At 38.4% G+C, this 27,624-nt stretch overlaps 2 protein-coding genes across 6 annotated transcripts in view; one reads left to right on the forward strand and one right to left on the reverse strand.

Moving 5' to 3' along the window:
• Positions 1-1,123, reverse strand: part of kcnn2 (potassium calcium-activated channel subfamily N member 2) — a 33,196-nt gene extending 32,073 nt beyond the window's left edge. The window contains exon 1 of one of the 2 annotated variants that reach the window (XM_077242979.1): positions 190-1,123. In XM_077242979.1, coding sequence (XP_077099094.1) covers positions 190-966 — 777 coding nt within the window. In that variant the 5' untranslated portion in view covers positions 967-1,123. The remainder of the gene's footprint in view (positions 1-189) is intronic. The other variant, XM_077242978.1, reaches the window with a different exon arrangement.
• Positions 1,101-27,273, forward strand: smarcad1b (SNF2 related chromatin remodeling ATPase with DExD box 1b). Of its 4 annotated transcripts, none has more exons than XM_077242976.1 (23): positions 1,101-1,180; positions 6,465-6,588; positions 7,440-7,602; positions 7,692-7,740; positions 7,912-8,009; positions 18,945-19,043; positions 19,140-19,218; positions 19,683-20,074; positions 20,168-20,364; positions 20,471-20,561; positions 20,673-20,772; positions 20,859-20,918; positions 21,507-21,582; positions 21,945-22,080; positions 22,277-22,408; positions 22,624-22,719; positions 22,923-23,040; positions 23,131-23,246; positions 24,406-24,594; positions 24,933-25,051; positions 26,441-26,623; positions 26,727-26,842; positions 26,926-27,273. In XM_077242976.1, the coding sequence occupies exons 1-23, from the start codon at positions 1,156-1,158 to the stop codon at positions 26,985-26,987; spliced, it is 2,820 nt and encodes a 939-aa protein (XP_077099091.1). In that variant the 5' UTR covers positions 1,101-1,155; the 3' UTR covers positions 26,988-27,273. The 4 variants fall into 4 exon arrangements, with proteins under 4 accessions (XP_077099091.1, XP_077099092.1, XP_077099089.1 ...); XM_077242977.1 differs by having other exon boundaries at positions 1,115-1,180; positions 6,486-6,588; XM_077242974.1 differs by lacking the exon at positions 1,101-1,180 and adding an exon at positions 3,795-4,231.
• The last annotated feature ends 351 nt before the right edge of the window (positions 27,274-27,624 follow it).

The following is a 27,624-nucleotide window of genomic DNA, read 5'->3' on the forward strand; positions in this document are numbered from 1 at the left end:
TTTTTATTTGTTATTGGAAAACAAAGCAAAACGTTCCCCAGAAAACGTGACCTTGCCACAGTTCTTCATACATCCACTTTCCAAACTTGTAGTTTTCCCTCGCTCGCCAGCAGGCAGACTCGAATTAATGAATTCTGACCTAGATGAGGGGGGTAACCTACAGGATTTGGGGACTATTGAGTTACGCACCTTTCCGTAGGCTCCCCACGAGAGTTCAGTTTCAATGACCATCACCACGATCCCAAACATCCCAAAGATGAGCGCGTAGTCGCTCAGTCGCTTTCTTTTCTCAAACAAGGCCCTCCTGTGCCCGAGCTTCTGTCCGATGTTCTGGTTCTTCTTTTTGCCCGATTTGCTCCCGCTGTGGCTACATCCACCCCCTCCTCCACCTCCTCCTCCCCCGTCCCCCGTAGCGTAAGGCATGAGGGTGGTGGAGTTGTTCTCCGGCTTGGAGGCGAGCGTGTCGGACGCGTCCGCCGCAGAGACTGGCTGCAGTGGCTGGGACTCCGAGTCAAACTCGTGCAGGTTTCTGCGGGACGAGCTCAAGTTGCTGAGCGGCCGCATCACGCCGCCGTTGTATCTGCAGCTGCTCATGGTTATTTGGGTGTAAGAGTTACTCTCTCTGTGGCTGCTGGCCGGACTGCCCCGAATCTGCTGCCGGTTGAGCTCGCGGTGAGGATGGTGGTGGTGGTGGTGATGATGTCTGGATGAACTACCATGACTAGAAGGCGTGAACTCGCTGTATTGAGCGCCTTGCCTGGTTGAAGATGAGACGGACGGTGTCCTTAAAGTTCCCAGCGGCGTCCCGTGCGAATATTGGCTTTTCCTCGCATCCTCCCAGGTGGAGGAGTTGTTGCAGGTGCAGTGCCTGATGGAGCGCTCTTCCTCCCGCCCGCAGTAGTGCTGGTGCTGGTGCTGCTGCTGCTCTGGAAAGAAATCGTTCTGCAACTGCAATGGGGTTTCCATGTCAGAGCTGCTGATTAAAGCAGAGCCCCGTTCATGCACCCTACCGAGGGGGCGTTGTGATGAGGAACGGAGGATAAAAGCTGGCGCGAGGATGGACCCACATCGGCTTCTGTAGAAGTGCGAGCCTGCTTCCGATTGGTCGAACGACCCAAAACAACTGGACTGACGTCACGCAAGGAAGGTGGCAACATGCGGTTCAAATGTGCAGACCGTGGTAAGTTTTACATTCACAAATGTTAATGGTCTGAAAGGATATCACGCATTTCAAGGCTGACTTGAAGGTTTGTTTTGAAACATTACAAGGACTTTCAAGCCGCGAAGCAATCAGAAATATGGACATTTTACAAATAATTAAATTCCTCTTCTTTATTTTGATTACACCCCGTACATCTTCCTCTTTTATATGTGAATATATATTTCTTTAATATCTTTGATATTAATGTTATCCCCAACGTTCATCATATACAATATTTGTTGATAAAATGTTATTAATGTTTTATGATGATATGGAATTATTTAAAACATTATTTGGAACATATCTTTGGAACATGTATCTTTTGAAATGTTACATGTAGGCCTATATTTTATGGAAATTAATGTTGTTTTTTTTTTAAAGTTCAAATGTGCTGATATTCACATCTAACTGATCTTGGTTGTTTACTCTTAATTTTTGGAAAGATTTGGTCTTCACTGATCATAATGATTTATAGACTTATTCTTGGACTTATAGGAATACAATTTCAGGTTATAGACTATACATTCATGTTTTATTGTGAATTTAATTTTTAAGCAGAGAAAGAGGGCAGATGAATTATAAATCACTTAAATAACTGATGGTCATAAATGCATGGTTCTCTCTCTCTCTCTCTCTCTCTCTCTCTCTCTCTCTCTCTCTCTCTCTCTCTCTCTCTCTCTCTCTCTCTCTCGATAAAGGTTTTGACCAAAATGGAGCATGTTAGAGTTGTAGGCATGCACATTTTTAATTAAAAAAAAAAAGTAAAAGTGAAGGATTCAATAACTCACTCATAATTCACAAAATACCTAGTTGGCTGCATCTGAAATCACATACCCTCTTGAGTAATTGCTTATTTTGAATAAGTATCACTATGTGGCTTAAAAAAAGTTCTATAATAAAAAAATGTGTGCAGTATTAATGTAATCTGGACATACATTCGCCATGTTGTCATTATCATGTGACCTACCGCATCAGTTGCGTTGCTTTACTGCCTTTGGCTGCACCGAAATCACATAGGCGAAAAACAGCATGAGACAAATGAAGTATGTCTGAATGGATGACCGGATGACCTACTACTTCCAGCAAAAAATCTGAAGAGTACATACGATGAACACTTTACTATTCCATGAGGCCACGGGAGATGATTTATGAATGACAGTGCAGCAAAGAGAACTGACACTAGGTCACATGATAATGATAACATGGTGAATGTAGCATGTCTAGATTACATTCATACTTCACACGAATACTAGGCTATAGAACATACTTTTTTAGCAGTAGTGAAGTAATTACTTATTCAAAACAAGTACCTACTCAAGAGAGTATGCTATTTCAAACAAAGCCATTCACAAATCCTCTTCTGTGGCCTCATGGGATTGTAAAGTGTCCATAGTATGCACATTTCAGAATCTTGCCAGAAGAAGTAGGTCATCCGGGTACTTTTTGCCTACGTCTTTGTGAGAACTGTGAATTCTGATATTCTTCTTTTGTCACATACTGTTTTTCTCCTACTAACCTATAGTTGGGAAGTAGGCCTATGTGATTTGATGCAGCCATTCACTTGTAATGATGTTACCTTTAGAAAGTATCTGAATGAATGAATTGTTTTAGTGAACCGATTCAAAAGATCCGATTCACTTGGGTGAATAAAAATCGCCACTATTCAAAGTAGTGACAGCTAGGCTACACGTGCATCTGACCACCTGGTTTACTCGCGGGACGGACATTTTAAATGGCAGAACACCACAAATTGAGTGAAAGCAAACAAGTAGCCTATATTTCAACACTTTGCCGACAAAGCCAAACTGGTTCATTCTCAGTGATTAAACAGCGGGTTCCTTTTCAAAGCCTATTATAAATGATGGTGCACTTTCGTTTAATGTAAGTTTACATAGTTATTATACCATGCGTCTGCTCAACAAAACGGTGTCTATATGGATCCAGGGAGAATTAGTCCGCTTATGTAAATCCATAATTTGAATCTCAGCACTCGTGAAAGAGTCGCTGCAGTGTTACCGCAGTCAAAGTACGTCACCTCGCAGCGTCAGCAGCCTCTGAAACCCGTTTGTTATTGTTTTCTCGCTTCTTGCCAACCTGCATCTTTATGAAGCGAGATCACAGGACTGCTGTCAATCAAATCACCAGCTGCTCACAGTCGGGCATCACGGAGACAAAGTTTGAATGAAAGGAAAATGACAGGATGTGCTCGGAAACGAGATCGATTTACTTGTAACAGTGCATGTTTCAACCCATGCTGTCATAATCATTCAAAGACATGTGATGGTTCTGTGCTGCTGCATTCTCCCATAGGAAACGAGTTTCATGTCAGTTTAATTCAGTTATGTCTCGTGTTTTAATTTACTTTTATATAATTTTTATTTTATTTCAAAAACGGATGAAACAATTAGGCCCTACTGTTTTAATTTTGGTTTAACTATTCCCTTTCGTTTACTACACTACAAGTATGTCAATACATTATTAAATACATACATACATATATAATAAAAATTGAGATACAGTACAAGTGTAATGTATTTAAGTTCATAGGCTCTTTCTCAGTCGACTGTGACTACACGTGGGTACCTTTACGGCCACCGTAGTTACAGATGTTACAACCGGCTAGCGTATGATTACGCTGTCTTCATTCATTAAATACACTAGATACACAATTCAGCCGGTGAAATATCCCAAAGACTCAGAACGTGCATAGAAATGGTTCGAGTTAAACAGGGTTATCTGGTCATTACCGATGACCGAAGCCGATGCGAGGTTGTTTATTGACAAAGCAATCATTCATTAGCTCGCCGTGCTTTGTTAGAGAGAAATGCTACTCTTGTCCAAAAAATCAGCTCATTACAGTTGATAGATAGTGAATTCGGTCAGCGACGAATGATTCTATTGATTGAATCGATTGATTTGCATGGCATTATGCGAGAACCTGGATTCAGCTGATGTTAACGTATAAGAGAGAGTGAACAATGAGGAGAAAGAAAGGACAGTCAGCATCCTCACATCATGTGGATCCCTCGGGTAGGCTGTGTTAAATTTGACAGTATGAACTTGAGATAAGAGCCTGTTCATTCGCTTCCATAATGAATGATGATGCTTTAATAATGTTTTATTTAATGTGACTGGTCATCCTACAATGGTTAGATAAAAGAGCATTATTTTAAGTGTGCAATACTCATAGCAATGATAAATAGATGCAAATGAATAACGTTACCAATATTCGTCATCGCCGTTTATTATATATTGATTTATATTTATATAACTTATATAAATATAATGATATACACACACACATACACTCACCTAAAGGATTATTAGGAACACCATACTAAAACTGTGTTTGACCCCCTTTCGCCTTCAGAACTGCCTTAATTCTACGTGGCATTGATTCAACAAGGTGCTGAAAGCATTCTTTAGAAATGTTGGCCCATATTGATAGGATAGCATGTTGCAGTTGATGGAGATTTGTGGGATGCACATCCAGGGCACGAAGCTCCCGTTCCACCACATCCCAAAGATGCTCTATTGGGTTGAGATCTGGTGACTGTGGGGGCCATTTTAGTACAGTGAACTTATTGTCATGTTCAAGAAACCAATTTGAAATGATTCAAGCTTTGTGACATGGTGCATTATCCTGCTGGAAGTAGCCATCAGAGGATGGGAACATGGTGGCCATAAAGGGATGGACATGGTCAGAAACAATGCTCAGGTAGGCCGTGGCATTTAAACGATGCCCAATTGGCACTAAGGGGCCTAAAGTGTGCCAAGAAAACATCCCCCACACCATTACACCACCACCACCAGCCTTCACAGTGGTAACAAGGCATGATGGATCAATGTTCTCATTCTGTTTACACCGAATTCTGACTCTACCATCTGAATGTCTCAACAGAAATCGAGACTCATAAGACCAGGCAACATTTTTCCAGTCTTCAACTGTCCAATTTAGGTGAGCTCTTGCAAATTGTAGCCTCTTTTTCCTATGTGTAGTGGAGATGAGTGGTACCAGGTGGGGTCTTCTGCTGTTGTAGCCCATCCGCCTCAAGGTTGTGCGTGTTGTGGCTTCACAAATGCTTTGCTGCATACCTCGGTTGTAACGAGTGGTTATTTCAAGTTGCTCTTCTATCAGCTTGAATCAGTCGGCCCATTCTCCTCTGACCTCTAGCATCAACAAGGCATTTTCGCCCACAGGACTGCCGCATACTGGATGTTTTTCGCTTCTCACACCATTCTTTGTAAACCCTAGAAATGGTTGTGCGTGAAAATCCCAGTAACTGAGCAGTTAGTGAAATACTCAGACCGGCCCGTCTGGCACCAACAAACATGCCACACTCAAAATTGCTTAAATCACCTTTCTTTCCCCTTCTGACATTCAGTTTGGAGTTCAGGAGATTGTCTTGACCAGGACCACACCCCTAAACGCATTGAAGCAACTTCCATGTGATTGGTTGATTAGATAATTGCATTAATGAGAAATTGAACAGGTGTTCCTAATAATCCTTTAGGTGAGTGTATATGTAAACAAATAATTTTATTTTAGATGCGATTAATCGATATATTAGCCTACCTATTTTTGTGAAAAAAGAGGGATGTTTTGAAATGCGCAAAAAGTGAATAAATGGATTATAACTATTGCATAAATATAACTTAGTACCATAAAATCCACTAAAAATTAAAAATAGTAAATAAAAAACATTATCGACCTAAAATATAGTACAACCATTTCATTGAAAGAAAAAAAAAAGACTATATTGATCGACATGCGAACAGAACCAGAGGGTTAAAAATTAATATTTTAATCAATTTTTATATTTTAATTAATCAAGACCGAGATTTTCACTGTTATGCCATCCTTTCCTCATTGGGACGCTCTCATACACATTATAAACATCTACGTTTGAGCTGATTACCTCTGTAGTCTGTACCTCTCATTGGTTTCATATGAAATACACAATTAAATTAGATTTTGACTTGGTTTATTTAAATGTTACATTTCAGGCTTCCTATAGATATAATTCTTATCCTGACCAAGGGACGTAAACACTAAGTTTTGACGTGCTCCAGAAAGGGAAATCCCCCTCCGCCCCCAAGCAAATCGCCACCTATAATATCACATGTATACTGCATATATACATATATGCAGTATATATGCTCTGAATATTAGAGCAGTGTTGTCTTGCTAGCACAGTAATAAGCCTCTCAAGGGCATGCATTGTGGTTTTGCCACAGTTAAGGAAATGCTTAATTCCAACAGAGCCAGACACTATCATTCCAGAGACTCCTGAAACCAAACGTCCATCAGGATCATCTTTCTCCACTGCCCTTTCTGACTCTGACTCAGATATTGAGATATCAGGCAGTTCCATGATGCCAGTCAGGTCAGTCATCAACTTTAGTATTTGTGCTTGAGGCATTGTAAATATAAATGACATAATATAAAGCACCCTCTCAATTAAATATTTTTGTAATTTTACACAGACACTGTATGCTGCCGTAAAGTCGGCATGAAACAGAAGTTACGATAGTCTTTTCTTCCCTTTTGTGACGTATATCTGAGTGAAAAGGCTTCTCGAACAAGAATACAATGTAGGGCGGGACTTTTGTCATTGGGGAATTGATTGGATGGTCGGATGGTTGTGGGGAGCTATTAGTGGATCTCATGTGAGTGACAGGTTGCCCCGCCCTCACGCCAGTAAACACATCATCAGAGAAAAGATAATGCTGCAAGAGGGAATGATTACATTTCAATTAAAGATTACGAGGGCACAATAATTTAAAAAATGAGCATGGAAAAATTATTTATAATAAATAGCCTACTGGAACATTCCATAAAAAATTAAGAATTGTCCATTTTGATTTCATAATGACTTTAATTGGTTAACTGTAATTTACCTTACCATATATGATGAAAACTAGATGGTTTATCATTGCATTATACAGTACAGTATGTAATTTTACTGTAAAATGCTGTAAAATGTATGGTTTTTGAAAGGAAAAAGTATGAATTACTGTGAAATTTATGGTGAAAAACGTATAAGGACATTCAAATCCTTGCATAATCATATATGGTTATATTTTATATAAATAAATACTAATTTTTGTAATCAGTAATGTAAATTAGGGTGTTTTGTGTTACATTTATTTTAAATGTACTGATAATTAAAATGATTCCATAAAATAGTTGTAGCCTTTATGCTTTATACGGTATGCTTTGTACTTTGACATCAAGACAAGTAGAGCGTAAGAAAAAAGCGTCATCGTCTGAGGATGAACTATCACTGTCTGACGAGGAGGAAGTAACTGTGGTGAAGACGAAGAGAAGACTGAAGCACAACAGAACAACAAGATCTACCTCAAAAGCTCCACAAACACAACAGAAGGGGTCACGAATGGTAAAAACAAGCATTTTCTAGACCCAGTGTGACAATTTTGTGTGCATCCCTGCCATTGTTTGGCAATAATCATCTCATTGACGTTTTAGGTGACCAACAACGCGCACCCCTCGCCCCTGAAGACGTCTGGGATAGCAGGTACAGATGAGCAGTCACTCCATCAATCTAAGCTGCTCCCATGATAAAAACTCATTGATCGCTTGGATGGTTTCAGTATTGCTGAATCCAGCTGAGTCTGAGGTGAAGATGCATTTGCTGCATTGATTCATGTGTTGCTGAGCTTTGTTGACATGCTGCTCTCCTTTCCAGCATCTGATTCGGTCCAGGAGAGGAGACAGCAGCAGATGTGTGGCACTTCCCAGGAGAGCGACAGCTCCCGTCGCAGCAGAAAGAGGCGGGCTTCTGAGGTGAGCTCACACACAGTCATTGGATTAACATGGGTCGTTCCCTCTCTGATCCTCTCAATATTGACAGCAAGGAGTTTTGAGCCGCTGCAAATCCACTGAGGCTAAATTGAAGAGAGTGTCCAGATCAAGGACACCAACAGTATGTCTTTCTACCTGTGACTGCCAGGTTACGGTTAATCCCTTTTCAAGATAATGTATTAGTCTATTTGTCATTGGCGAGGGTGTGTGCGTTCGCACTAGGCTTATGGAGCGCTGCAGGGATGATGTATTTTTGTTGGCCAACCCAGAAGTTTGCATCACCCTGGTTCCCACGACAAAAACCCAATAGGATTTTTCCATTGGCCTTTGAATTGCAGAAAATAAGATCTGATATCAACAAAAGTTTACGATTCTTACGTTTTTTGTTCATGGTAATCTTCACCAATTAACTTTTGAAGCCTAAATACAATCTGCAGAAGTAAGGAGCTAAATATAGGTTATAAATGAACAAGACTATTTTAATGTTATGATTGTAATTAAGTAAATGATTAAATGATTGTACTATATTTTAGTTCAATAAATGTTTTTACTAAATATTTTGTATTTTTAGGGGATTTTGAACGGGTAAAGGTCTCTGCGTGTTACTGTCTTTCCGCGTGGCAAAGTAATTTAATTCCATTTAAGCTTTTATCTGACACCATTTTATATATGACTCCATTTTATCACGACTTTGAATTTAGGTTAGATTGCCAATTGTTTATTGGTCAATTATATAATAAGTAAGCAATACATTTGATTGTTCTATTTAACGCTTAACTTACATTTTACTCGTTCATATTAGAAAGCTATATCGCTCAGAGGTCCTCACGCCTTGTTTAACGTGGGTCTCACGATCACAAGGTTGTCAGCTTCGGTCACCAAACAGAGGTAATTGCTATATACCTGAGATCGGTCGCATTCACGCTTACACAATCAAAGATACTTTGGTATAGCCCCCATGGAATGGCATACACTTGAAATTAAAGTAACATTTACTTCAGTAGAGTTATGGCCACTTCTACAGATATAAGTCAAACAACTTTACTTGTCTTATAATAGCTTTGGATTGGCCATGCCGTGGTTTCCCACGTACACTTATCTAAAGTAACATTAAATTAAAACAGAGGTAAGACACCCAGATTTAGGTTGGTTAAGCAGCACTTTTGCTGCCCTAAACATAAATTCACTTCTTGTCACTAATATGACGCAAAATTTGCGGTTTCCGTTTAATCTACTTGGGAAAACAATTTCAGAGTCAGTCAGAATAAAATCAAATGTAACAATTTATCATGTCCAGTACATGTATCAGGTCAATTTCCTAATCAGTTCAAAGATAATAAATACAAAACATAAAATGCTCTGGGATAAAGAGAGAAGATGCGAACCTGACATTATAAAATACACTCTGCATCACGGGCTAATTTGAGTTACAAATTGCCACAAGCCTTTTTCAGCATCTTTCTAAATACTCAGACCAAGGCAGAAACCTCTTTTCAAATTTAAACATGTCGAGTTCACAGTGGGAATTTGCATTAATCACCGTCCCAGAATTACTGGGGACAGAAGTTGATTTACATGGGGTCACACTCACAGCAGTTAACAAGATTTCTCTAAACTCTCCTCACCCTATTACCTTTTTAGTTTACTTCTGTGGGAATGAGACAATTCAAATGACACCAAACATGTATAATACTGCATGATAATTGTTCATATTAAACCATATAGATTTTTGGTTGAATTCAGGTAGAGATGGGTGAAGGGAATGATGTGGAAATTGGGAGGTGATCAAGTCAAGTCAGCTTTATTTATATAGCGCTTTTACGATACAGATTGTTTCAAAGCAGCTTTACAGAGATAACAGGAAAATAATGTTGTAATAATATTGTTAAATATAAAATTAACTGTCCCCAACTAAGCAAACCAAAAGCCAATGGTGAAGAAAGGTGAAAAAGATGACAGTGGCAAGTAACCAAAACTCCATCAGGTGGCAGAATGGAGAAAATAACCTTGGGAGAAACCAGGCTCATTTGGGAGGGCAGTTCTCCTCTGGCCAAAGAACGAACAGTGTATGATTATGATTCAGGCAGCATTACAGGTCAGAAGTCAGATTGGATCAGAACATTATATTATGCAGTTGATCTGTTTGAAGACGGGAGTCATCACGCGCGTATGGGGACGAGTTTGTTGAGGATCAGTGCTGATGGCTGTCGTGTCGATGAGGCCTTCACAGGGGAGAGTCTAGTTGACACAAGCTCTGCTGACACTTAAGGGATGCGTTGTGGTCGTGTCTAGGTGCAAGTCCACCATCTGATCTGGATACGGCCTGGGTTCGGCTGATTACAGTTAACCTTGGAATAAACAGAAAGGCTAAAATCAGCGTAGATGCCATTCTTTTTATGATGTAGCGAGTACACCAGGTGTTATAGGAAGTGTTCCCGGTTCCGGCCGACCTAATCTATGCAGCCTAATAATCATTTAACTGATTTGAATAATAGGAATGTATAGTGTTCTATGTGTATGCCAGGTTGAAGAGATGTGTTTTTAATCTAGATTTAAACTGACAGAGTGTGTCTGCTTCCCAGACAATGTTAGGAAGACTGTTCCAAAGTTTAGGTGCTAAATAGGAAAAGGATCTACCGCCAGCAGTCAATTTTTATATTCTAGGTATTATCAACTGGCCGGAATTTTGAGATTGCAATAGACGTGAAGGACTATAATGTGTTAAGAGCTCGCTCAAGTACTGGGGAGCTAAGCCATTTAGTGCTTTGTAAGTGATCAGCAATATTTTAAAATTTATACGATGTTAAATAGGGAGCCAATGCAGTGTTGACAGAACCGGGCTAATATGGTCCTACTTCCTGGTTCTGGTAAGAACACTAGCTGCTGCGTTTTGGACCAGCTGTAGTTTGTTTATTAAGCGTGCAGGGTAACCACCCATAATAGGATTAAATAGCACTATCTATAATTATGCCATAATAGCAATAACCTAGCCTTGATGTCATGAACGCATGAACTAATTGTTCTGCATCTGTCATTGACAGCATATGACGTAATTTAGATGTATTTTTAAGATGGATCATTTATTTATAGAGCACATTTAAGACACAACCAGGGTTGATCAAAGTGCTTTACAAAGATTAAAAGACACACAGACCTAGGATTTATAAATACACACAAGGATAAGTAGCCTTATCAATAAAAATTCATTTTCAAACAGAAGGTAGCTATATAGTGTTAAAAGCTAAAGAGAATAAAATAAGTCTTAAAGGGTCATTCCACCGGTGGAGAAATGAATATGTATTGAAAGGGGGTCATATATGTAGTAGAATAGTATCATAAATTTCTAATTTGGGACCTTCTTGGCCGATAAAAGGCAGAAAATTACTTTTTAGTGCTTGTCGATTGTAGACAACAATCCCCATAGTGCATTGCAATGCTCAGCTCCGCAGACCACTCCCACTACAGTAGCTAGCTTAACTGCAAGATATTTGTGCAATGAACCTGCCACGTTAGCGTGTTAACAAAATGAAAATAAACTTACTTTACAGAAAGACGACCATTTGACCCTGTAGGCTTTGGCTGACGTTGCCAGTTGACGTTAGGTATTCTAAAGTAGGTCTCCAGGACGCCGCTATCCATATGGGGTGCGAAACTCGGGTGAGCAACAACACACACGTCCGTCATCCTCCGATTCCATAGCACCGCTGGAATTCTCGGCAGCAGACAGACTCTTGTTCTGTGTCCATTGGCGCACAGTGAGAGCACAGACACCACCAATCTGCCCCAGCTCGAGCCATTGCAGGCTCCTCGTCCGCGGCAGGCAGATCGTCTGCATCGGCTGTGGTGACAGCAGCTTCAACCGCCTCCGGTTCCTCCATAGCCCTCAGCTGCTCGTCGCTATACTGTGGCTCATAAAGGTAGCCACAAACATCTGTTTCTACCATAACTTCGTCAAAATCCAGATCCTCCATAATGCATCCGCCCGCGTATTCAGTACCTTCGTCCATATTTTCAAAAAGTTTATGCCGGTGAAATCAAACGAACTGGCACTGATCTGTGATAGGTCTGTTAGCGCATTAGGTCCAACCCCCTATGGGCGGGTTTGAAAGGGTGGGAACTAGTGCTTGTAGTCTTCACAGAAATCCCCCCATTTTACACTTCCTCCTACAATGACGTAAAATGACGATTTTTGCGTCATTGTAGGAGGAAGTGAAAAAGGTAAATAGAGGATTTCTCTCGTCTCAGGGGAAAATGAAAGAGTGTTGCACGACCATTCAATAGTATGACTGGATTTCTAACAATGGAAATCTTAATGCAAATGGGTGGTGTGACCCTTTAAGCTGAGTTTCAAAAGTGGAGATAGATGGAGCATGCCTAATAGACAGAGGAAGGCTGTTCCACAGCCTCTGTCCAGCAGCGCCAAAGGTGCGGTCACCACGTTTTTTACATTTTATTTTAGGGACAGTTAAATGAAAGATTGGTATCAAAGAGCACACCCAGGTTCCTAACCGACGACAAAGACTTTACAGAGCAGCCATCAAGTGTTAGACAGTATTCTAGGTTATTACGTGAGGAAGTTTTTTTGTCCAATAATTAGAATCTCTGTTTTTTCAAAATTAAGTAGTAGGAAATTACTAGTCATCCAGTTATTTATATCAGCTATACATTCCGTTAATTTTGTGAATTGGTAAGTTTTGTCAGGGCGTGCAAAAATATAGAGCTGAGGATCGTCAGCATAACAGTGAAAACTAATGCCGTGCTTCCTAATGATATCTCCTAAGGGTAGCATGTACAGAGTGAACAGCAGCGGTCCTAGTACTAAGCCTTGTGGTACTCTATACTGAACTTGTGATCGATAAGACATCTCTTAATTTACTACTACAAACTGGTAACAGTCAGATAAATATGATTTTTAACAATGCTAATGCAAATCCACTAATGCCAACATAATTTTCAAGTCTATTTAAAAGAATGTTGTGGTCAATAGTATTGAATGCAGCACTAAGATCGAGTAACACTAATAGAGAGATACAACCATGATTGGATGATAAGAGCAAATAATTTGTGACTCTAATAAGAGCTGTCTCAGTGGTACGGAGACCACTACTATGGTACGGTCTAAATCCTGACTGAAAATCCTTGCTGATACCATTTCTTTCTAGAAAGGAACATAGTTGTGAGGATACTGGCTTTTCTAGTATCTTTGACAGAAAAGGTAGGTTCAAGATCGGCCTGTTATTAACTAATTCTGTAGGATTAAGTTGCGTTTTTTTAACAACCAGTTTAATAATAGCCAGCTTAAAAGTTTTTGGTACGTATCCTAATGACAAAGATGAATTAATGATATTAAGAAGTGGATATATGACCTCTGAGATGATTTAACAAGTTTGGAAAATTCTTCCTCTCCTATAGCAATGAATGAATCAAATTTTTCCTCAAGGAGACTACAATGCACTGCCTGATGCGATACTGTAGTAGACGGTTGCATAGTTATAATTTTCTCCCTGATATCATCAATCTTGTAAGTAAAGAAGTGCATAAAGTCATTACTGCTGTTCTGCTTCAAAAAGTCTGGGGTTGAAGCTTTATTTTTAGTTAATTTAGCCACTGTTTAAAATAAATACATTGGGTTTTGTTTATTTTCTTCTAATAGGGTTGAAAAATAAAAAGATCTAGCAGCTTTTAAGGCCTCTCTGTACGCAATTGTGCTTCCTTTCCATGAAATGCAAAAAAACTGTAGTTTTGTTTTCTTCCAGTTGCGCTCCATTTTTCTGCCTGCTCTCTTAAGGGCCTGAGTGTGCTCATTGTACCACGGTGTTGGACTATTTTCTTTAATCTTCTTTAAGCGCAAAGGAGCAACTGTGTCTAAAGTGCTGGAAAAGAGAGAGTCAAAAGTTATCGCAATATCAAGTTCTTCTAAGCTATCTGGGATGCTGAGGAGATGAAACTGATCAGGAATATTATAAATAAAGCGATCTTTAATAGCAGAAGTGATAGGTCTTACATATTTGTAACACAGAGTTGACTTTGCAGCCTTGGCTAAAGCAAGTTTACACAAGACTAGATAATTATCTGAGATGTCATCACTCTGCTGTAGAATTTCAACGGCATCAACATTGATTCCATGTGACAATATTAGATCTAGAGTATGATTACGACAATGAGTAGGTCCTGACACGTGTTGTCTAACTCCAATAGAGTTCAGAATGTCTTTAAATGCCAATCCCAATGCATCTATTTCGTTATCTACATGTATATTAAATATTAAAATCACCAACAATTAGGACTTTATCTGCAGCCAGTACTTACTCTGATAGAAAATCAGCAAATTCTTTGATAAAGTCTGTATGGTGCCCTGGCTGCCTGTATACAGTAGCCAGCACAAATCTCAAATGTGATTTATCATTTACACTAGATAGTATTACATTAAGCACCAACACTTCAAAATAATTATATTTAAAACAAGACTTCTCAGTAGTTCTGAAGATGTTACTATAAATTACAGCAACACCTCCCCCTTTGCCTTTCAGACACGGCTCATGTTTATAATAGTAATCTTGCGGGCTGGACTCATTTTAAGTAATGTAATTGTTTGGTTTAGCCAGGTTTCTGTCAAACACAGCACATTTAGGTTATAATCTGTAATCGTGTCATTAACAATAAGTGCTTTTGAAGTAAGGGATCAAATATTCAGCAACCTGAGCTTTATCATTTGTTCATCTGTATTATATCTGTTTTTTATTTGTTGAACATAAATTAAATTTTTACTTAAATGGATTTGGGAATTTTTTGTATTTCCCTTAGTTGGGGAACAGACACAGTCTCTATATGATGATATCTAGGTGAAAGAGTCTCTATGTGATGGGATTTATCTGACCTCAGTGACGTGAGACAGCTAGCAGACGGTCGGTTTAGCCAGTTTGTCTGCTTCCTGACCTGAGCCCCAGTTTGTCATGTTTGAGCATGTGCCATATTACTAGAGAGAAGAGCAGCACCATCCCAAGAGGGATGAATACATCTCTTTTCAACAGGTCAGGTCAGGTCTGCCCCAAAAACTTTTCCAATTGTCTATGAATTCTATATTATTTTGCGGACACCAGTTAGACAGCCAGCCATTGAGTGAGGACAGTCTACTAAGTATCTCATCACTCCGAAGAACAGGAAGGGGGCCAGAGCAACTTGCAGTGCCTGACATCATACTTGCGAGTTCACACACCTCTTTAACTTTAATTTTAGTATCAACTCAAGCAATAATGATAATAACCTTTATTTTCTATAGCACCTTTAAATGTACAACTCAAAGCTCTGTACAAAAACAATTAAAACAGCAAAGATACATCACACAAAGAAACATAATACACAATAAAATAAACATTAAAAAAACAATAAACATAAAATACAATAAATCAATTAAAAGCGAACCTAAAAAAAGAGAGTTTTAAGCTGAGATTTAAAAATACCAAAAGATTTGGCTTGCCTGATCTCAATCGGGAGAGAATTCCAAAGTTTTGGAGCTAATGAAGAGAAAGCCCTACTTCCCATTAATCTCAAACGAGTTAAGGGAACAGTTTAAAGACCAGTTTCCGAAGAACGAAGATGACGTTTTGGAGTATATGGCGTTAAAAGTTCGGTCAAGTATTGAGGTGCCAAACCATGCAGTGCCTTGTAAGTAAGCATCAAAATTTTGAAGTCCACCGTAAACCTAATGGGAAGCCAGTGCAAAGACTCCAAAACCGGAGTAATATGGTCTCGTATATTAGATCTAGTCAGGATTCTGGCAGCCAAATTTTGCAAAACCTGCATTCTGTTTAAGGTAATTTTTGACATGCCAGCTAACAAGGCATTACAGTAATCAATATGTGAAAACACAAAAATGTTTATCAATCTCAGCAACAGTAAATAACAGCATTGGACGCAATCTGGCAATATTTCTAAGATGGAAAAATTTAATTTTAACAGTATTCAAAACATGTGGCTCAAACGTTAAATTGGCATAAAAAATTACTCCTAAATTCCTCAATTTTGTTTGAAAGTCCACAATAGAGCCATCAAGAGTTAGAGTGACCGGCTCTGCTTTGCGTTGTCGGTCGGGTGAACCAACAAGCATAATCTTAGTCTTTTCACTGTTAAGACAAAGAAAATTATCTGTCATCCATTCCTTCATCTTAGAAATACACTCAGAAAGAAAATTAGGTAACATTTTATTTCGATAGTCCACTTTAGACATTCAACTAACTATAAGTAACTTTGCAGCTACATGTCAACTAACTGTCATTAGAGTATTAGTAGACTGTCTGCTTAATATCTGCTAACACTTTATTTTGTTGGTCCCCCAACAGATATTCTACTGACTATAAGTAACTTAACAACTACAAGTCAACTTGTTCTCCTAATCCGAACCCTAACACCTAACCATAACCTACCAGTCTACTGACAGTCTACTACAGTCTACTAATACTCTAATGACAGTTAGTTGACATTTAGTTGAAAAGTTACTTATAGTTAGTAGAATGTCTAAAGTGACTATCGAAATAAAGTGTAACCGAAAATTAAGAGGCACAATTTCATTAGGTCTAAAATGAATGTAGATTTGGGTACCATCTGCATAGAAATTAAAGTTTAGATCTCAAAAATTGGCCAAGAGGATAAACATAAATATTAAAAAGAAGAGGGCCCAAAAATTGACACCTGAGGGACGCCAGACTACACAACATTAACCTAAGATCTAAATCCACCCATGGCAACAAACTGCTTCTGATCGAAAAGGTAGGACTTAAACCAATTAAGAACAGTATTTGAAACCCCAAATGCAGTTCCAAGACGAATAATTAAAATTGAGTTATCAACAGTGTCAAAAGTGGCACTGAGATCAAGTAGGATTAAAACTGCAAGACTGCAAGAATCTGAGGCAATTAACAAGTCATTGGTGACCCTAACCAGAGCTGTTTCTGTACTATGTAATTTACGAAATCCTGATTGCAGAGGGTAAAAAATAGATTATTCTCACTAAAGTGAGAAATTAGTGAAACTAGTGAGAACTAAGTGAAAATTAGCGAAGTTCTCATAATCAATATTTGACTTTTTAGGCACAGGGGTAGTTGCAGCAGTTTTAAAAGATGCTGGCACAACCCCAGTACACAGGGAGTCGTTCCTTTTAAAATATTCAAAACGAAAGGGCACAAGGAAGCAAAACATGTTTTAAAGAGACCAAATGGTATGGGATCTAATAAAGAAGTAGCTGCTTTCATTTTTGAAACCTCTGCTAAAAGAGAATGTGCTAAAATATACAGAATTTAGACAACTTAGTACCAGAATAAAAAGGAATAGTAGTGGAAGACAGTAGAGTTGAAGTGCAAAAACCTCTACAAACATTTTCGACTTTGGTGACAAAATAATCCAGAAATTTATTACAGAGATGATCAGAAGCAGAAACATAAGAGACAGTTTTATGGTTCAACAAATTGTTAATTGAATTACAAAGTTGTCTAGAATTACCATCAATCATTTTAGAAAAATAGTCAGATCTTGTAGAAACAATTCCAGCCTTTTATTCTTGAAAACAGTCTTTCCACATTTAATAATGAACAGTCAGACCTAAAAGATGCCACATAGGCTCCATTCTACGGCAAGATGTTTTCATCATACGCAAGTCCTCATTATACCATGGAGCAGGACGTACGAATGAAACAGACTGAGACAAGTGTGATAGTGTCTCGAATGGGGATGGTAATATAGCACGAGAGTTCAAATGTTAATTTCCTTTGTTTTCTCAGAGAGTAGCCCTCTCTTCTAGTTCTTCCAGTTCTTCCAGTCTTACAGTAATAAATTATATTTATGCAGTAATATATAATGTATAATCCATTTATTCACTTTTCGTGCATAGACCTGAAAATTAAATCTCCAACTTAAACTGTCATAAATCTTTAATGCTTTGAAGCACATACTTAAGTTTTTAAAGAAGACATTTGGCAGATTATCGCTGAAGTGAAAAAAGTTTTAAAAAGTGAGCTTGAAAAAATTTATACAATTTTACATTTATTGTTATGAAAAATGCACAAAAATACAATTTTCAAATTTTATATGAAATATATATTTTCCAAAACATGTTTTACTCTAAAACTGTGAGAAAATCAAAGCCATAAATGTAAGCAAGCTTTGTTCCAAATTTGAGGTTGATATCTGAAAAAATTTGCTTTCAGTAAGAATCTGTTTGTGCACAGTACCAAATGTTTCCACTAGATGAAATTCGTCATTTTTGACCGTGAACAATACAAGTGTGACTATTTTTTCAGGACCATTTAGCCTTTTTGAATGATGTCCATGATATTTTTGTGTGTTCACACAGCAAGAGCCAAAACCTTTACCAAGTTTCGTACCTTTCCAATAAAGTAAAAAATGTATGTAAAGATTTTTGTATTAAATTGTAAATTTTTAAGGTAAATAATGACCGAACAGGAACATATTCCCTGAAAGTTTGAGTTAAAATAGTTAAAGAGTTCCATTATAAACTCAACGAGGCTGTGAAAACGGACTAGTGAGCAGATGAGTTTATCTGTTCGACATGAAGATGTCTCGAAAACATCTGTAGTCCCATTTAGACACTTGTTAGCGAGTAAAAAGCTTTAAAAAAGACAAGTAAAAGCAGACAAGTACACAAGTAAAAGCTTTAAAAATATCACAAGGGGGTATTACCGATGTATGTAAAATAAAACATCCATCAAAACATATAAAACATCAAAATACATTTAGTTTTTGTTAATCACAGACCCTTTCAAATTGAAGCAAAAATCCGTTCATTGACTTAATGGAAATGGAGTGCTAAAATGCGAACTTTTTTCTGGGGTTTGGCCTACAAAAAAGCATCATCCCTGCAGTATTCAGGGAAGTGGGCCACAACAGTGTTTCATGTCTCATTAGATGGATGATTCAGAGGAAGAGGGACCTGAGCCAGGATCTAAAGATCAGGAACGTATGCTGAGAAAACTCCAGAGGAAGTTCCCTCATCTGAACAAGAATGTGAGTCATCACTGACAGAAGCTGGCCATTCTGGTATGTACACCAGATATTTATTTGAGCTTGAGGGCTAAAGTTGAAGTGTGCGACTTCCCACAGGAACTCAGGGATGTGCTTCAGGAACACAGCTGGCTTATTGAGGATGCCTTGGAAACACTACGAATGTTCTCTGATCTTGGTGAGGTTTGATAGGATATTTATTGTTTATAGCTTTAAAATCGCAATTGACATTATAGTATTATAGTATTTCAAAAGCAGTTTGACAGTAGTAACACGGTTCTCATGAAACAATAGCCAAGGACACTTTACTATCCCATGAGGCCACTGTACAGAAGTATTCATAGTTATAAATTGCAGAGAATGGTGTTACAGTTGACATTGTAGATCACAACAATGACGACATGGTGAATGTAGTATGTTTGCATAAAACAACAGCATAAATCAAAACTGCCTAACATTACTGAATGAAATGTACACCCAGGACGAGCTTTTGGACTGTGAAGCTTTGGGGGTGTTGATGGACTGCATCTATGTTTTGATTATCGTTTTAAATCCGATCTGGATGAAGTCTTTGATAAAAACACGAGATTCAACGTAAGTGTCATAATTGTCCTAAAGCTTACATTCTTTCTGTACGTTTAGTGGTTGAGTCTGAGGATGATGCCTCTCAAGTATCCACTGCTGCCAAACGCACCAGACAGGTTGCAAATACCCGCCAACAAGCTCAGGTTCCCCAAATTCCCAGCCCACCCCAACCGAAACCACGCAGACCTCTTGCAAAGCAGTCGGTAGTCACAAAAAACATATATGTGAGCTCGTCTGAGGAGTGCAGTGACTCTGAGGCCTCTATGGTGAATGTATTACTGGACTCTGACTCTGACCAATCAGATGAGACTCTATCCAAACTCAAATCAGAGATCCTCAGCTTCTTTCAGACCGCTTCTGTGGATGAGCTCACACTCATTGCAGGATGCTCTTTGAAGAAGGCTCAGAAAATCACAGAGCTGAGACCCTTTAAAAGGTGGAAAGACCTGGTGAGAGAACTGTAAATTTTGCTTTCTGTTTATAACTGCCAGATCATTTAGGTCATGATCAAAGAGCAACACTTTTGCACATCTCTTCATTAGGATGATGTCATGCACAGAGGAAATGGTCTTTCCATTGAGCTGCTGGCAGGATGTCGGGAGGTTCTGAAGGAAAGGGAAGTTGTTAAAGGTCTCATGAGCAAGTGCGAGAAGATATCTGTAAAACTGATCCAAGACGTGACCCAAATGATGAACAATGACCTGGGCTCTATGAGCCAGCCCCAGATCCTCACTAGCACGTAAGATTTAACATCATAGATTGTGGAAAGATTGGCATTTTCATTGTCGAGTGATTGATTCTTTTAATATTTCTCTGAGTTAAATATTTTTTATGTTTTTGTCTAGATTCCAGTTGAAACCGTACCAGCTGATTGGACTGAACTGGCTGGCTTTACTACATCAGAACAAACTTAGTGGAATCCTGGCAGATGAAATGGTAATGGAATAATAGTCCTTTTATAAATGTTTAGTGATATTTATGATCTCAATGTTCATTACATGGCAAGGAATGCACATTTAATCACTAGAATGTACTATCTTAAATTAGGGTTTGGGGAAGACCATCCAGGCCATCTCGTTCCTGGCATACCTATATCAGGAAGGGAACCATGGGCCTCATCTGATCACCGTTCCTGCTTCTACACTTGGTGAACAGAGCAATGCGCATCTAAATAACCATCAGTATAAAACAGCCAACCATCTGAATCATCTCAATTTGTTTTTACTTTTACAGATAATTGGGTTCGGGAACTGAAACTTTGGTGCCCCAGTTTCAAAGTGCTTGTATATTATGGTAAAACTATGGTTTTATATCTTTTTGCAATTTTTTTATACATGATTTTTTTTTTTTTTTCACTAAACACACAAAATGCATTTTGTAATATATATATATATATATATATATATATATATGTGAGGGGTGTACTCACTTTTCTGAAATACTGTATGTATGTATGTATATATATATATATATAGAGAGAGAGAGAGAGAGAGAGAGAGAGAGAGAGAGAGAGAGAGAGAGAGAGAGAGAGAGAGAGAGAGAGAGAGAGAGAGAGAGAGAGAGAGAGAGAGAGAGAGAGAGAGAGATTATTCTTCAGGTTATTTTCCCCAAACACTCCCTGAACCTACTGATGGTCGCCTCACACTCACATAGTTTGGTTGAACCAATGCTCCTGTTTTTGGCTCGTTCGGAGATAAACCAAGGCTTTGATAGCACTACAGTGTTTACACTTTTGTGGGAGAAAACAACCTACAAAAAGATTAATTTACATTACATTAATTACAAAGGAAATGTGTTATCATGAATAAATTATACACTTAACTTTTAATGTAACATTTCAAAGAAAATGTTGGTGTCAATCTAACTGATTTATTTTGGTAGGGTCTGCTGAGGATCGCAAGTATATGCGCTACGAGATTCTGAATCAAATAGTGGATTACAACATCATTGTCTCCACGTGAGTATCAAAATTCAAGCTCTCAAGATTGCCCTGAACCCTTGAAGAAAGCCTCGAGGCGTCATATCCTTCATAGACCACCTGCATGCAAATCCGAGAAGGGTACCAAGCATGAGGCGTCTGGGGAAATATGTATCTCTTGAACTTTGTTACACACACAGAACCACAAGCCATGAAGCTAGCATAGAAAAGCACCCTTGTTAAAGATATAATAATGATGAAATACTCAGCGTTTGAGTGAACGTGAAAAGGTCCAAGTAAAATGACCCTGTCCCATTCATTATTTATGGTAATGAAACATGGCTGTGCCTCATGTCCTGCCCCTTAATAGCTCAGCTCATTAAATGGTCTCTTGTGCACAGTTACAACCTGGCTATTGGAAATAATAGTGACCGCAGCTTGTTCTGCAAGCTCAAGCTGGAGTATGCCGTGTTCGACGAAGGCCACTTGCTGAAGAACATGAACTCGTTGCGCTACCGACACCTCATGGCCATCAACGTAAGATCCCTATAAGTTGCATGTATAGCTGTCGTCCATAGCAACGTGTCAGTGGTCATTAAGAATAAATGGCTTGAGTTCTATTACAGCCACATGTCTGTTTTTGTAAAAGCAGGACTGTGTGTGGCCCGGATGGGGTTAAACTGCCTTTGCCCCCTCAGGCATTCAGGTTTCTCCTTCATTTGTGTCCCTCCAGGCCAAATATCGACTGCTGCTCACTGGAACCCCACTGCAAAACAACCTACTCGAGCTCATGTCCCTGCTCAACTTCATCATGCCCAGCATGTTCTCCAGCAGCACTTCACAGATCTCCAAGATGTTCTCCATGGTAGAACTTGCACACACCTAAATGTCCATCTTTTATCCACCTTAGCAACCACCTAGCCATGACCTAGAAAGCATCCAGAACACTTTAGCGATGTCCTAGCAACCACTTTGCCATGCCCTAGAGACACCCTAGACTCAAGACCAGCACCATTCCAATTGTCTTCAGTAAATGTAAAAAATGTAGTTCCAGATATTTCTTTAATCTGTCTCCACCAGAAATCTTCCGAGGAGCAGAGCAGTTTTGAGAGGGACAGGATCACCCAGGCCAAACTTATCATGAAACCCTTCATCCTCAGACGTGTGAAGAGCGAGGTGCATCAGCATGCATAGTCCATAAGCATTTTGCATAATGCATGTGCTCTCAGAATGCATGCCAATGTGGGAATATGTTGGACAACATCTCAAATGCATTATTCAGTCTCACAAGCAGATGAGGCACTTTGCTTGTCATGTCGACCCTCTGTGACTCTAGGGCACTCTAGTGGTTCACTGACAGATGATGATGTGCCCGACAGGTCCTGAAGCAGTTGCCTGCTAAAGAGGAGCAGGTTGAATTTTGTGCCATGTCCGAGAGGCAGCAGGAACTCTACAACACTCTTTTCCACAAACTGAAGTGCTCCAGTAATAGAGAAAGTATGTATTTGAGGGAGATAGTGTTGTAAAATGTACTGGCTTCAGTATACAGTATGTGAACCATAGTTTTTTAACCATGTCTTTCTGCAGAACGTGAGCTGACCAATGTGATGATGCAGCTGAGAAAGATGTCCAACCATCCGCTCCTTCACCGGCAGTATTATACCACAGAAAAACTCAAAGCCATGAGCAAACTCTTGCTCAAGGTCTGAGATATTTTCATATGAAGTTTTACATGTTGATCAACCACATTTTAGGTTCAGATCTTATCAGGTTCAGACTGAATCTGTGGAATTCTTACATTTTCTGGCTGATTTTAAGTAAACAGAACTCACTATGGCACTATCATTTCCATCTTATTCTATCCAAGAACCATACATTTATTAGGATTATTTATGAATATGAATATGAATGATGTTTATGCAACAATTATTATTGTTATATTATAAAAAATTATTGGTAACACTGGTGACATAGTTACACATTACTACATGTACTTACTATAGTAATAACAGTAAATTATGGGTAATTACAAGTAACTAACCCTAAACCTAGCCCTAACGGTAACTCTATAATTTAAACTCTGTAGTACATGTAATTAATTAATATTACTCGGTACTTATTCAAGGTAGTACAATACAACTACATCACCTTAAAATAAAGTGTCAGCAATTATTGAACAACAAAAAAATATATAATTTTTGTATAAATATATTTTAATTATTATTTTTATTGATAAAGAATTATTATTATTATTATTATTATTAGGCTGCTGAGGAAAGTATGCATTTAATACATTTCAGAGCAATGGTTGTCAATGAACAGCTATTCGGGAAAATAAATAAATAATTCTATTTTTGTGATTATACAACAACAAAAACAATTACTGAACATATTTTATTTAAGAATTAAAAATACTATGTATTAGTAATATTATTATTATTATTATTGGCCACAAACAGCTGTGTGGACAATAGTTATAATAATAAGTTAATTCTATTAATTCTTTAATTCTCATTATTAACAATAATAATAAAATATTCTTGAAAATATGTTAATTTTTAACGTAAAAATTTAGTTAATTTTTGTTAAGCAATTTTTAAAAATTGGTTCTGCATTTTGGTCGTACACAAATAAAAAAGTATTTGTATTAGTATAGGTCATAAAACAGATATATTGGTCAGTCTTGTCTTTGTGTTTCATAAAGAACTGCAGCTGGGAATGAGCACAAATAGGGCAGATATTTATTGGGATTGTAGTTTTTAGGTTGCCATCTATAACTGTATATAACATCTTGTATTGTTACGTGTGTATCTTATCTGAAGAGTCTGTGTGCTTTACCGTTAATTGGCTGAAACATTCCAGGAGCCGAGTCACCGTGACGCAGATCACGCTCTCATCAAAGAGGACATGGAGGTTCTCTCAGACTTTGAGTTACACCGCCTCTGTCAGCAGTATTCTGCACTGCAGGAATACCAACTCGACACCGAAATAATGCTGGACTCGGGGAAGCTCAGCCTCCTCGCACAGCTGCTGAACTCCCAGAAGGAGAAGGTTGGGGGAAAACAGATTCCTGTTTATGTTCCGCAGACCAAATTACATTTTCAATAACCCTACAGAGTATAATGAAAGTTATTTACCTGTGCAGAGAAATGCACTTCCAAATTACACCATACTGCATACTTTCAACTATATTAGAAGTAAGTATATACTTGGTTTTAAGTAATGCACACAGTAGACATCATCATAATCCAAACCCGTATGACTTTCGTTCTTCTATGGAACACTAAAGCAGACATTTAGCAGAATGTTCATGCTGCTTTTTTCCATACAATGAATTTTGTCCTCTCATTTCCATCAGTGTGGTCACTTTCTCTCTCTTTTTCCCCCAGGGTGATCGAGTGGTGCTGTTTAGCCAGTTCACGATGATGCTTGACATTTTGGAGGTGTTCTTGAGACACCATAAGCACAGATACATTCGGCTGGACGGTTCAACACCCATGAGTGACAGGTAAACACACTTATATGTCCAATCTTGCTCAGTATAGGAGTCGTGAGAATCTACCCTTCCTTCCTTCAAATCATCATCATGTATGTCCTTCTGGCATCGGCTCAAGTCCAGACTCATGACAGGAATGAGGGACAGCGTTGTTGTTGGCAGTGTGTGATGAGGTGGACCTGATGATTATTGTGTCTTGTCACAGCTGTTGTAAATCAAGGATGGTGTCTCCTTCAGTGACACTCAGGTTCCCCATCCGTGTCCTTGAAGACTTTGTCTGTCTTAATTTGATGGTTTTGTTGGGTTACAGGGATCTTACGTTATGTTTGAGCCATCTTGTTTTGTGTTCTACCTGTGCCGTTTTTGTTTTGGGTTTTGTTTGCAAGTAGCTGTTTTGTTTGATAATTTGACCTTTGGACAGCCTGATGTTAGAATATTATAACCCATTTAATGAATGTTATGAAAAATGTATAATATTACTACTACTACTGATAATTTTTCTAGGATTTTTATTATAATATTTTATTCATTGATTGTGAGATTTTATTGTTTTGAGAGAAGACTCTTGTGTTCACAGAGGATGCATTTACTTGAAAAAAATATATAGTAAAAGAGTGATATTCAAAAATATGATTAGCATTTTAAATGACTGTTTCCTATTTTAATATATTTCAAAATATAATTTATTCCTGTGATCAAAGCTGAATTTTCAGCATCATTACTCCAGTCTTCAGTGTCACATGATCATTCTAATATCATGATTTGGTGCTCTAGAAACATTTATTATTATTATCATCAGTTTTGAAAACACTACTGCTTAAAACGGTTAAATATTTGAGTGGATCACGGTCATCAGACCAATCAGAGATGAGCAGACCAATCACAACAGACTCTGTCATCTGACCAATCAGAGACGAGCAGACCAATCAGAGCAGAGTAGACCAATCACAACAGACTGGGCCATTTGACCAAGTTGGTCTGACCATCAAAAGTTTTTTTGGACCGCGGATGCTTGTACACCTATTGTAGGAGACCTGCAAAACTAAATTAAGAACATTTAAAACAGCATAACAGGGGCACTTTAAAATATACTAGATATGAATATAACATGAATATAATAGATATTAGCTGATAACCGGTGGTACCAATATATTCTGCATATAATGCGTGGTAGATGTCCACCTTAATTGAATTATTGTGACAAACCACACATTTATTCATATAGATCACTGCCCTGTTCCACCACCATTGTTTTCTTGGCCAAAGCACTTTACCCCATTATCCATAGGAACCTTTGCCACTTTTAACGTACTGTAAATCACTTTTTCACTTGTAAATCAAAGTGAAGTAAGCCAATTAAGTAAATGGACAGTAACTGTAAATCTGACTGGGCTTTTACAGAATTGGGCTGATTGACCAGTTCAACACAGACCAGGACATATTTGTGTTCCTGCTGTCCACCAGAGCCGGAGGGCTGGGCATTAACCTGACTTCTGCCAATGTGGTCATCCTTCACGATATTGACTGCAACCCTTACAATGACAAACAGGCAGAGGGCCGCTGCCACCGGGTGGGACAAACCAAGTAAGAGACATTGCACATGTGTGTCCCACTGTAGTCTTTGCTGTTGTTTCACTGGTGTTTTGTCTTCATTCTTTTATATCTGAGTGCATGTGTCCCGTTAAAGGACGGTGAAGGTGATCAAGCTGATAAGTAAGGACTCCATAGAGGAAGCCATGCTTCGAATTGGAGAGAGAAAACTCAAACTAGAGCAGCACATGACCGCAACTGCAACTGAGGAGGGTGAGAATACTTTAATGAAACTCGCAGGGATTTTCGCCTGTGTTTTGTTGTAAAATGAATACATATATGTTTGGTTCTTCCAGATGAAGAGGACACGTTACCTGATGATATGACCTCGCTGCTCAAAGCTTCTCTTGGACTCTGAAATCTGTCTCAGACACCAAACGTACTGTGATATCATGACACTCGACTGAATCCGAAAGAAAAGAAGTACTGTAGCACATTTAAGTTTGAATTTTCCTACAACACCTGCAAAATGAGGTTCAAATGAGCAGATATGTTTACTTTTCTACTGTACTTGGAAAAAATACTGTAATGTTTGTTTTGTTTTTTCTTGTGTGTTTGTGGATTTTTAAATCTGCATTTGTTTGAATACAAAAAAAATGTGGTTAAAATGATTTTTGTTTTGCAAATAAATTGTTTATTTGCTATTTCCGGAGTTAGTCTTGATTTTGTGGTTTCGGTCTTGACTTAGCATCTCAGATAAGGTCACAGTCAATTTCCATGTGATAATTACCTCAATCACTGATTGGAACGGTATCTCCACCTGTACAGAACATGGCATGAGAATCAACTGAATTACATGGCCCTGATTTAGCTACTGTATAGTGTGGCTCACTGCCTAAAATATATGCTTCAGTTAATTAAGCATTTTCTCTTTTTTTTACATTTTTTTTTTTATTTTTATTTTTATGTCAAATCCAGCAGTCAAATCTACGGAAGCCCCTGAACTGCAAGGTGAGAAAAAAAGGGAAAACTTATCTCGTTATTTCGACTTAAGT

Source organism: Siphateles boraxobius, unplaced genomic scaffold, assembly GCF_051911475.1.
Source record: "Siphateles boraxobius isolate OS27281-9 unplaced genomic scaffold, OSU_SipBor_1 25, whole genome shotgun sequence".
Taxonomy (NCBI): domain Eukaryota; kingdom Metazoa; phylum Chordata; class Actinopteri; order Cypriniformes; family Leuciscidae; genus Siphateles; species Siphateles boraxobius.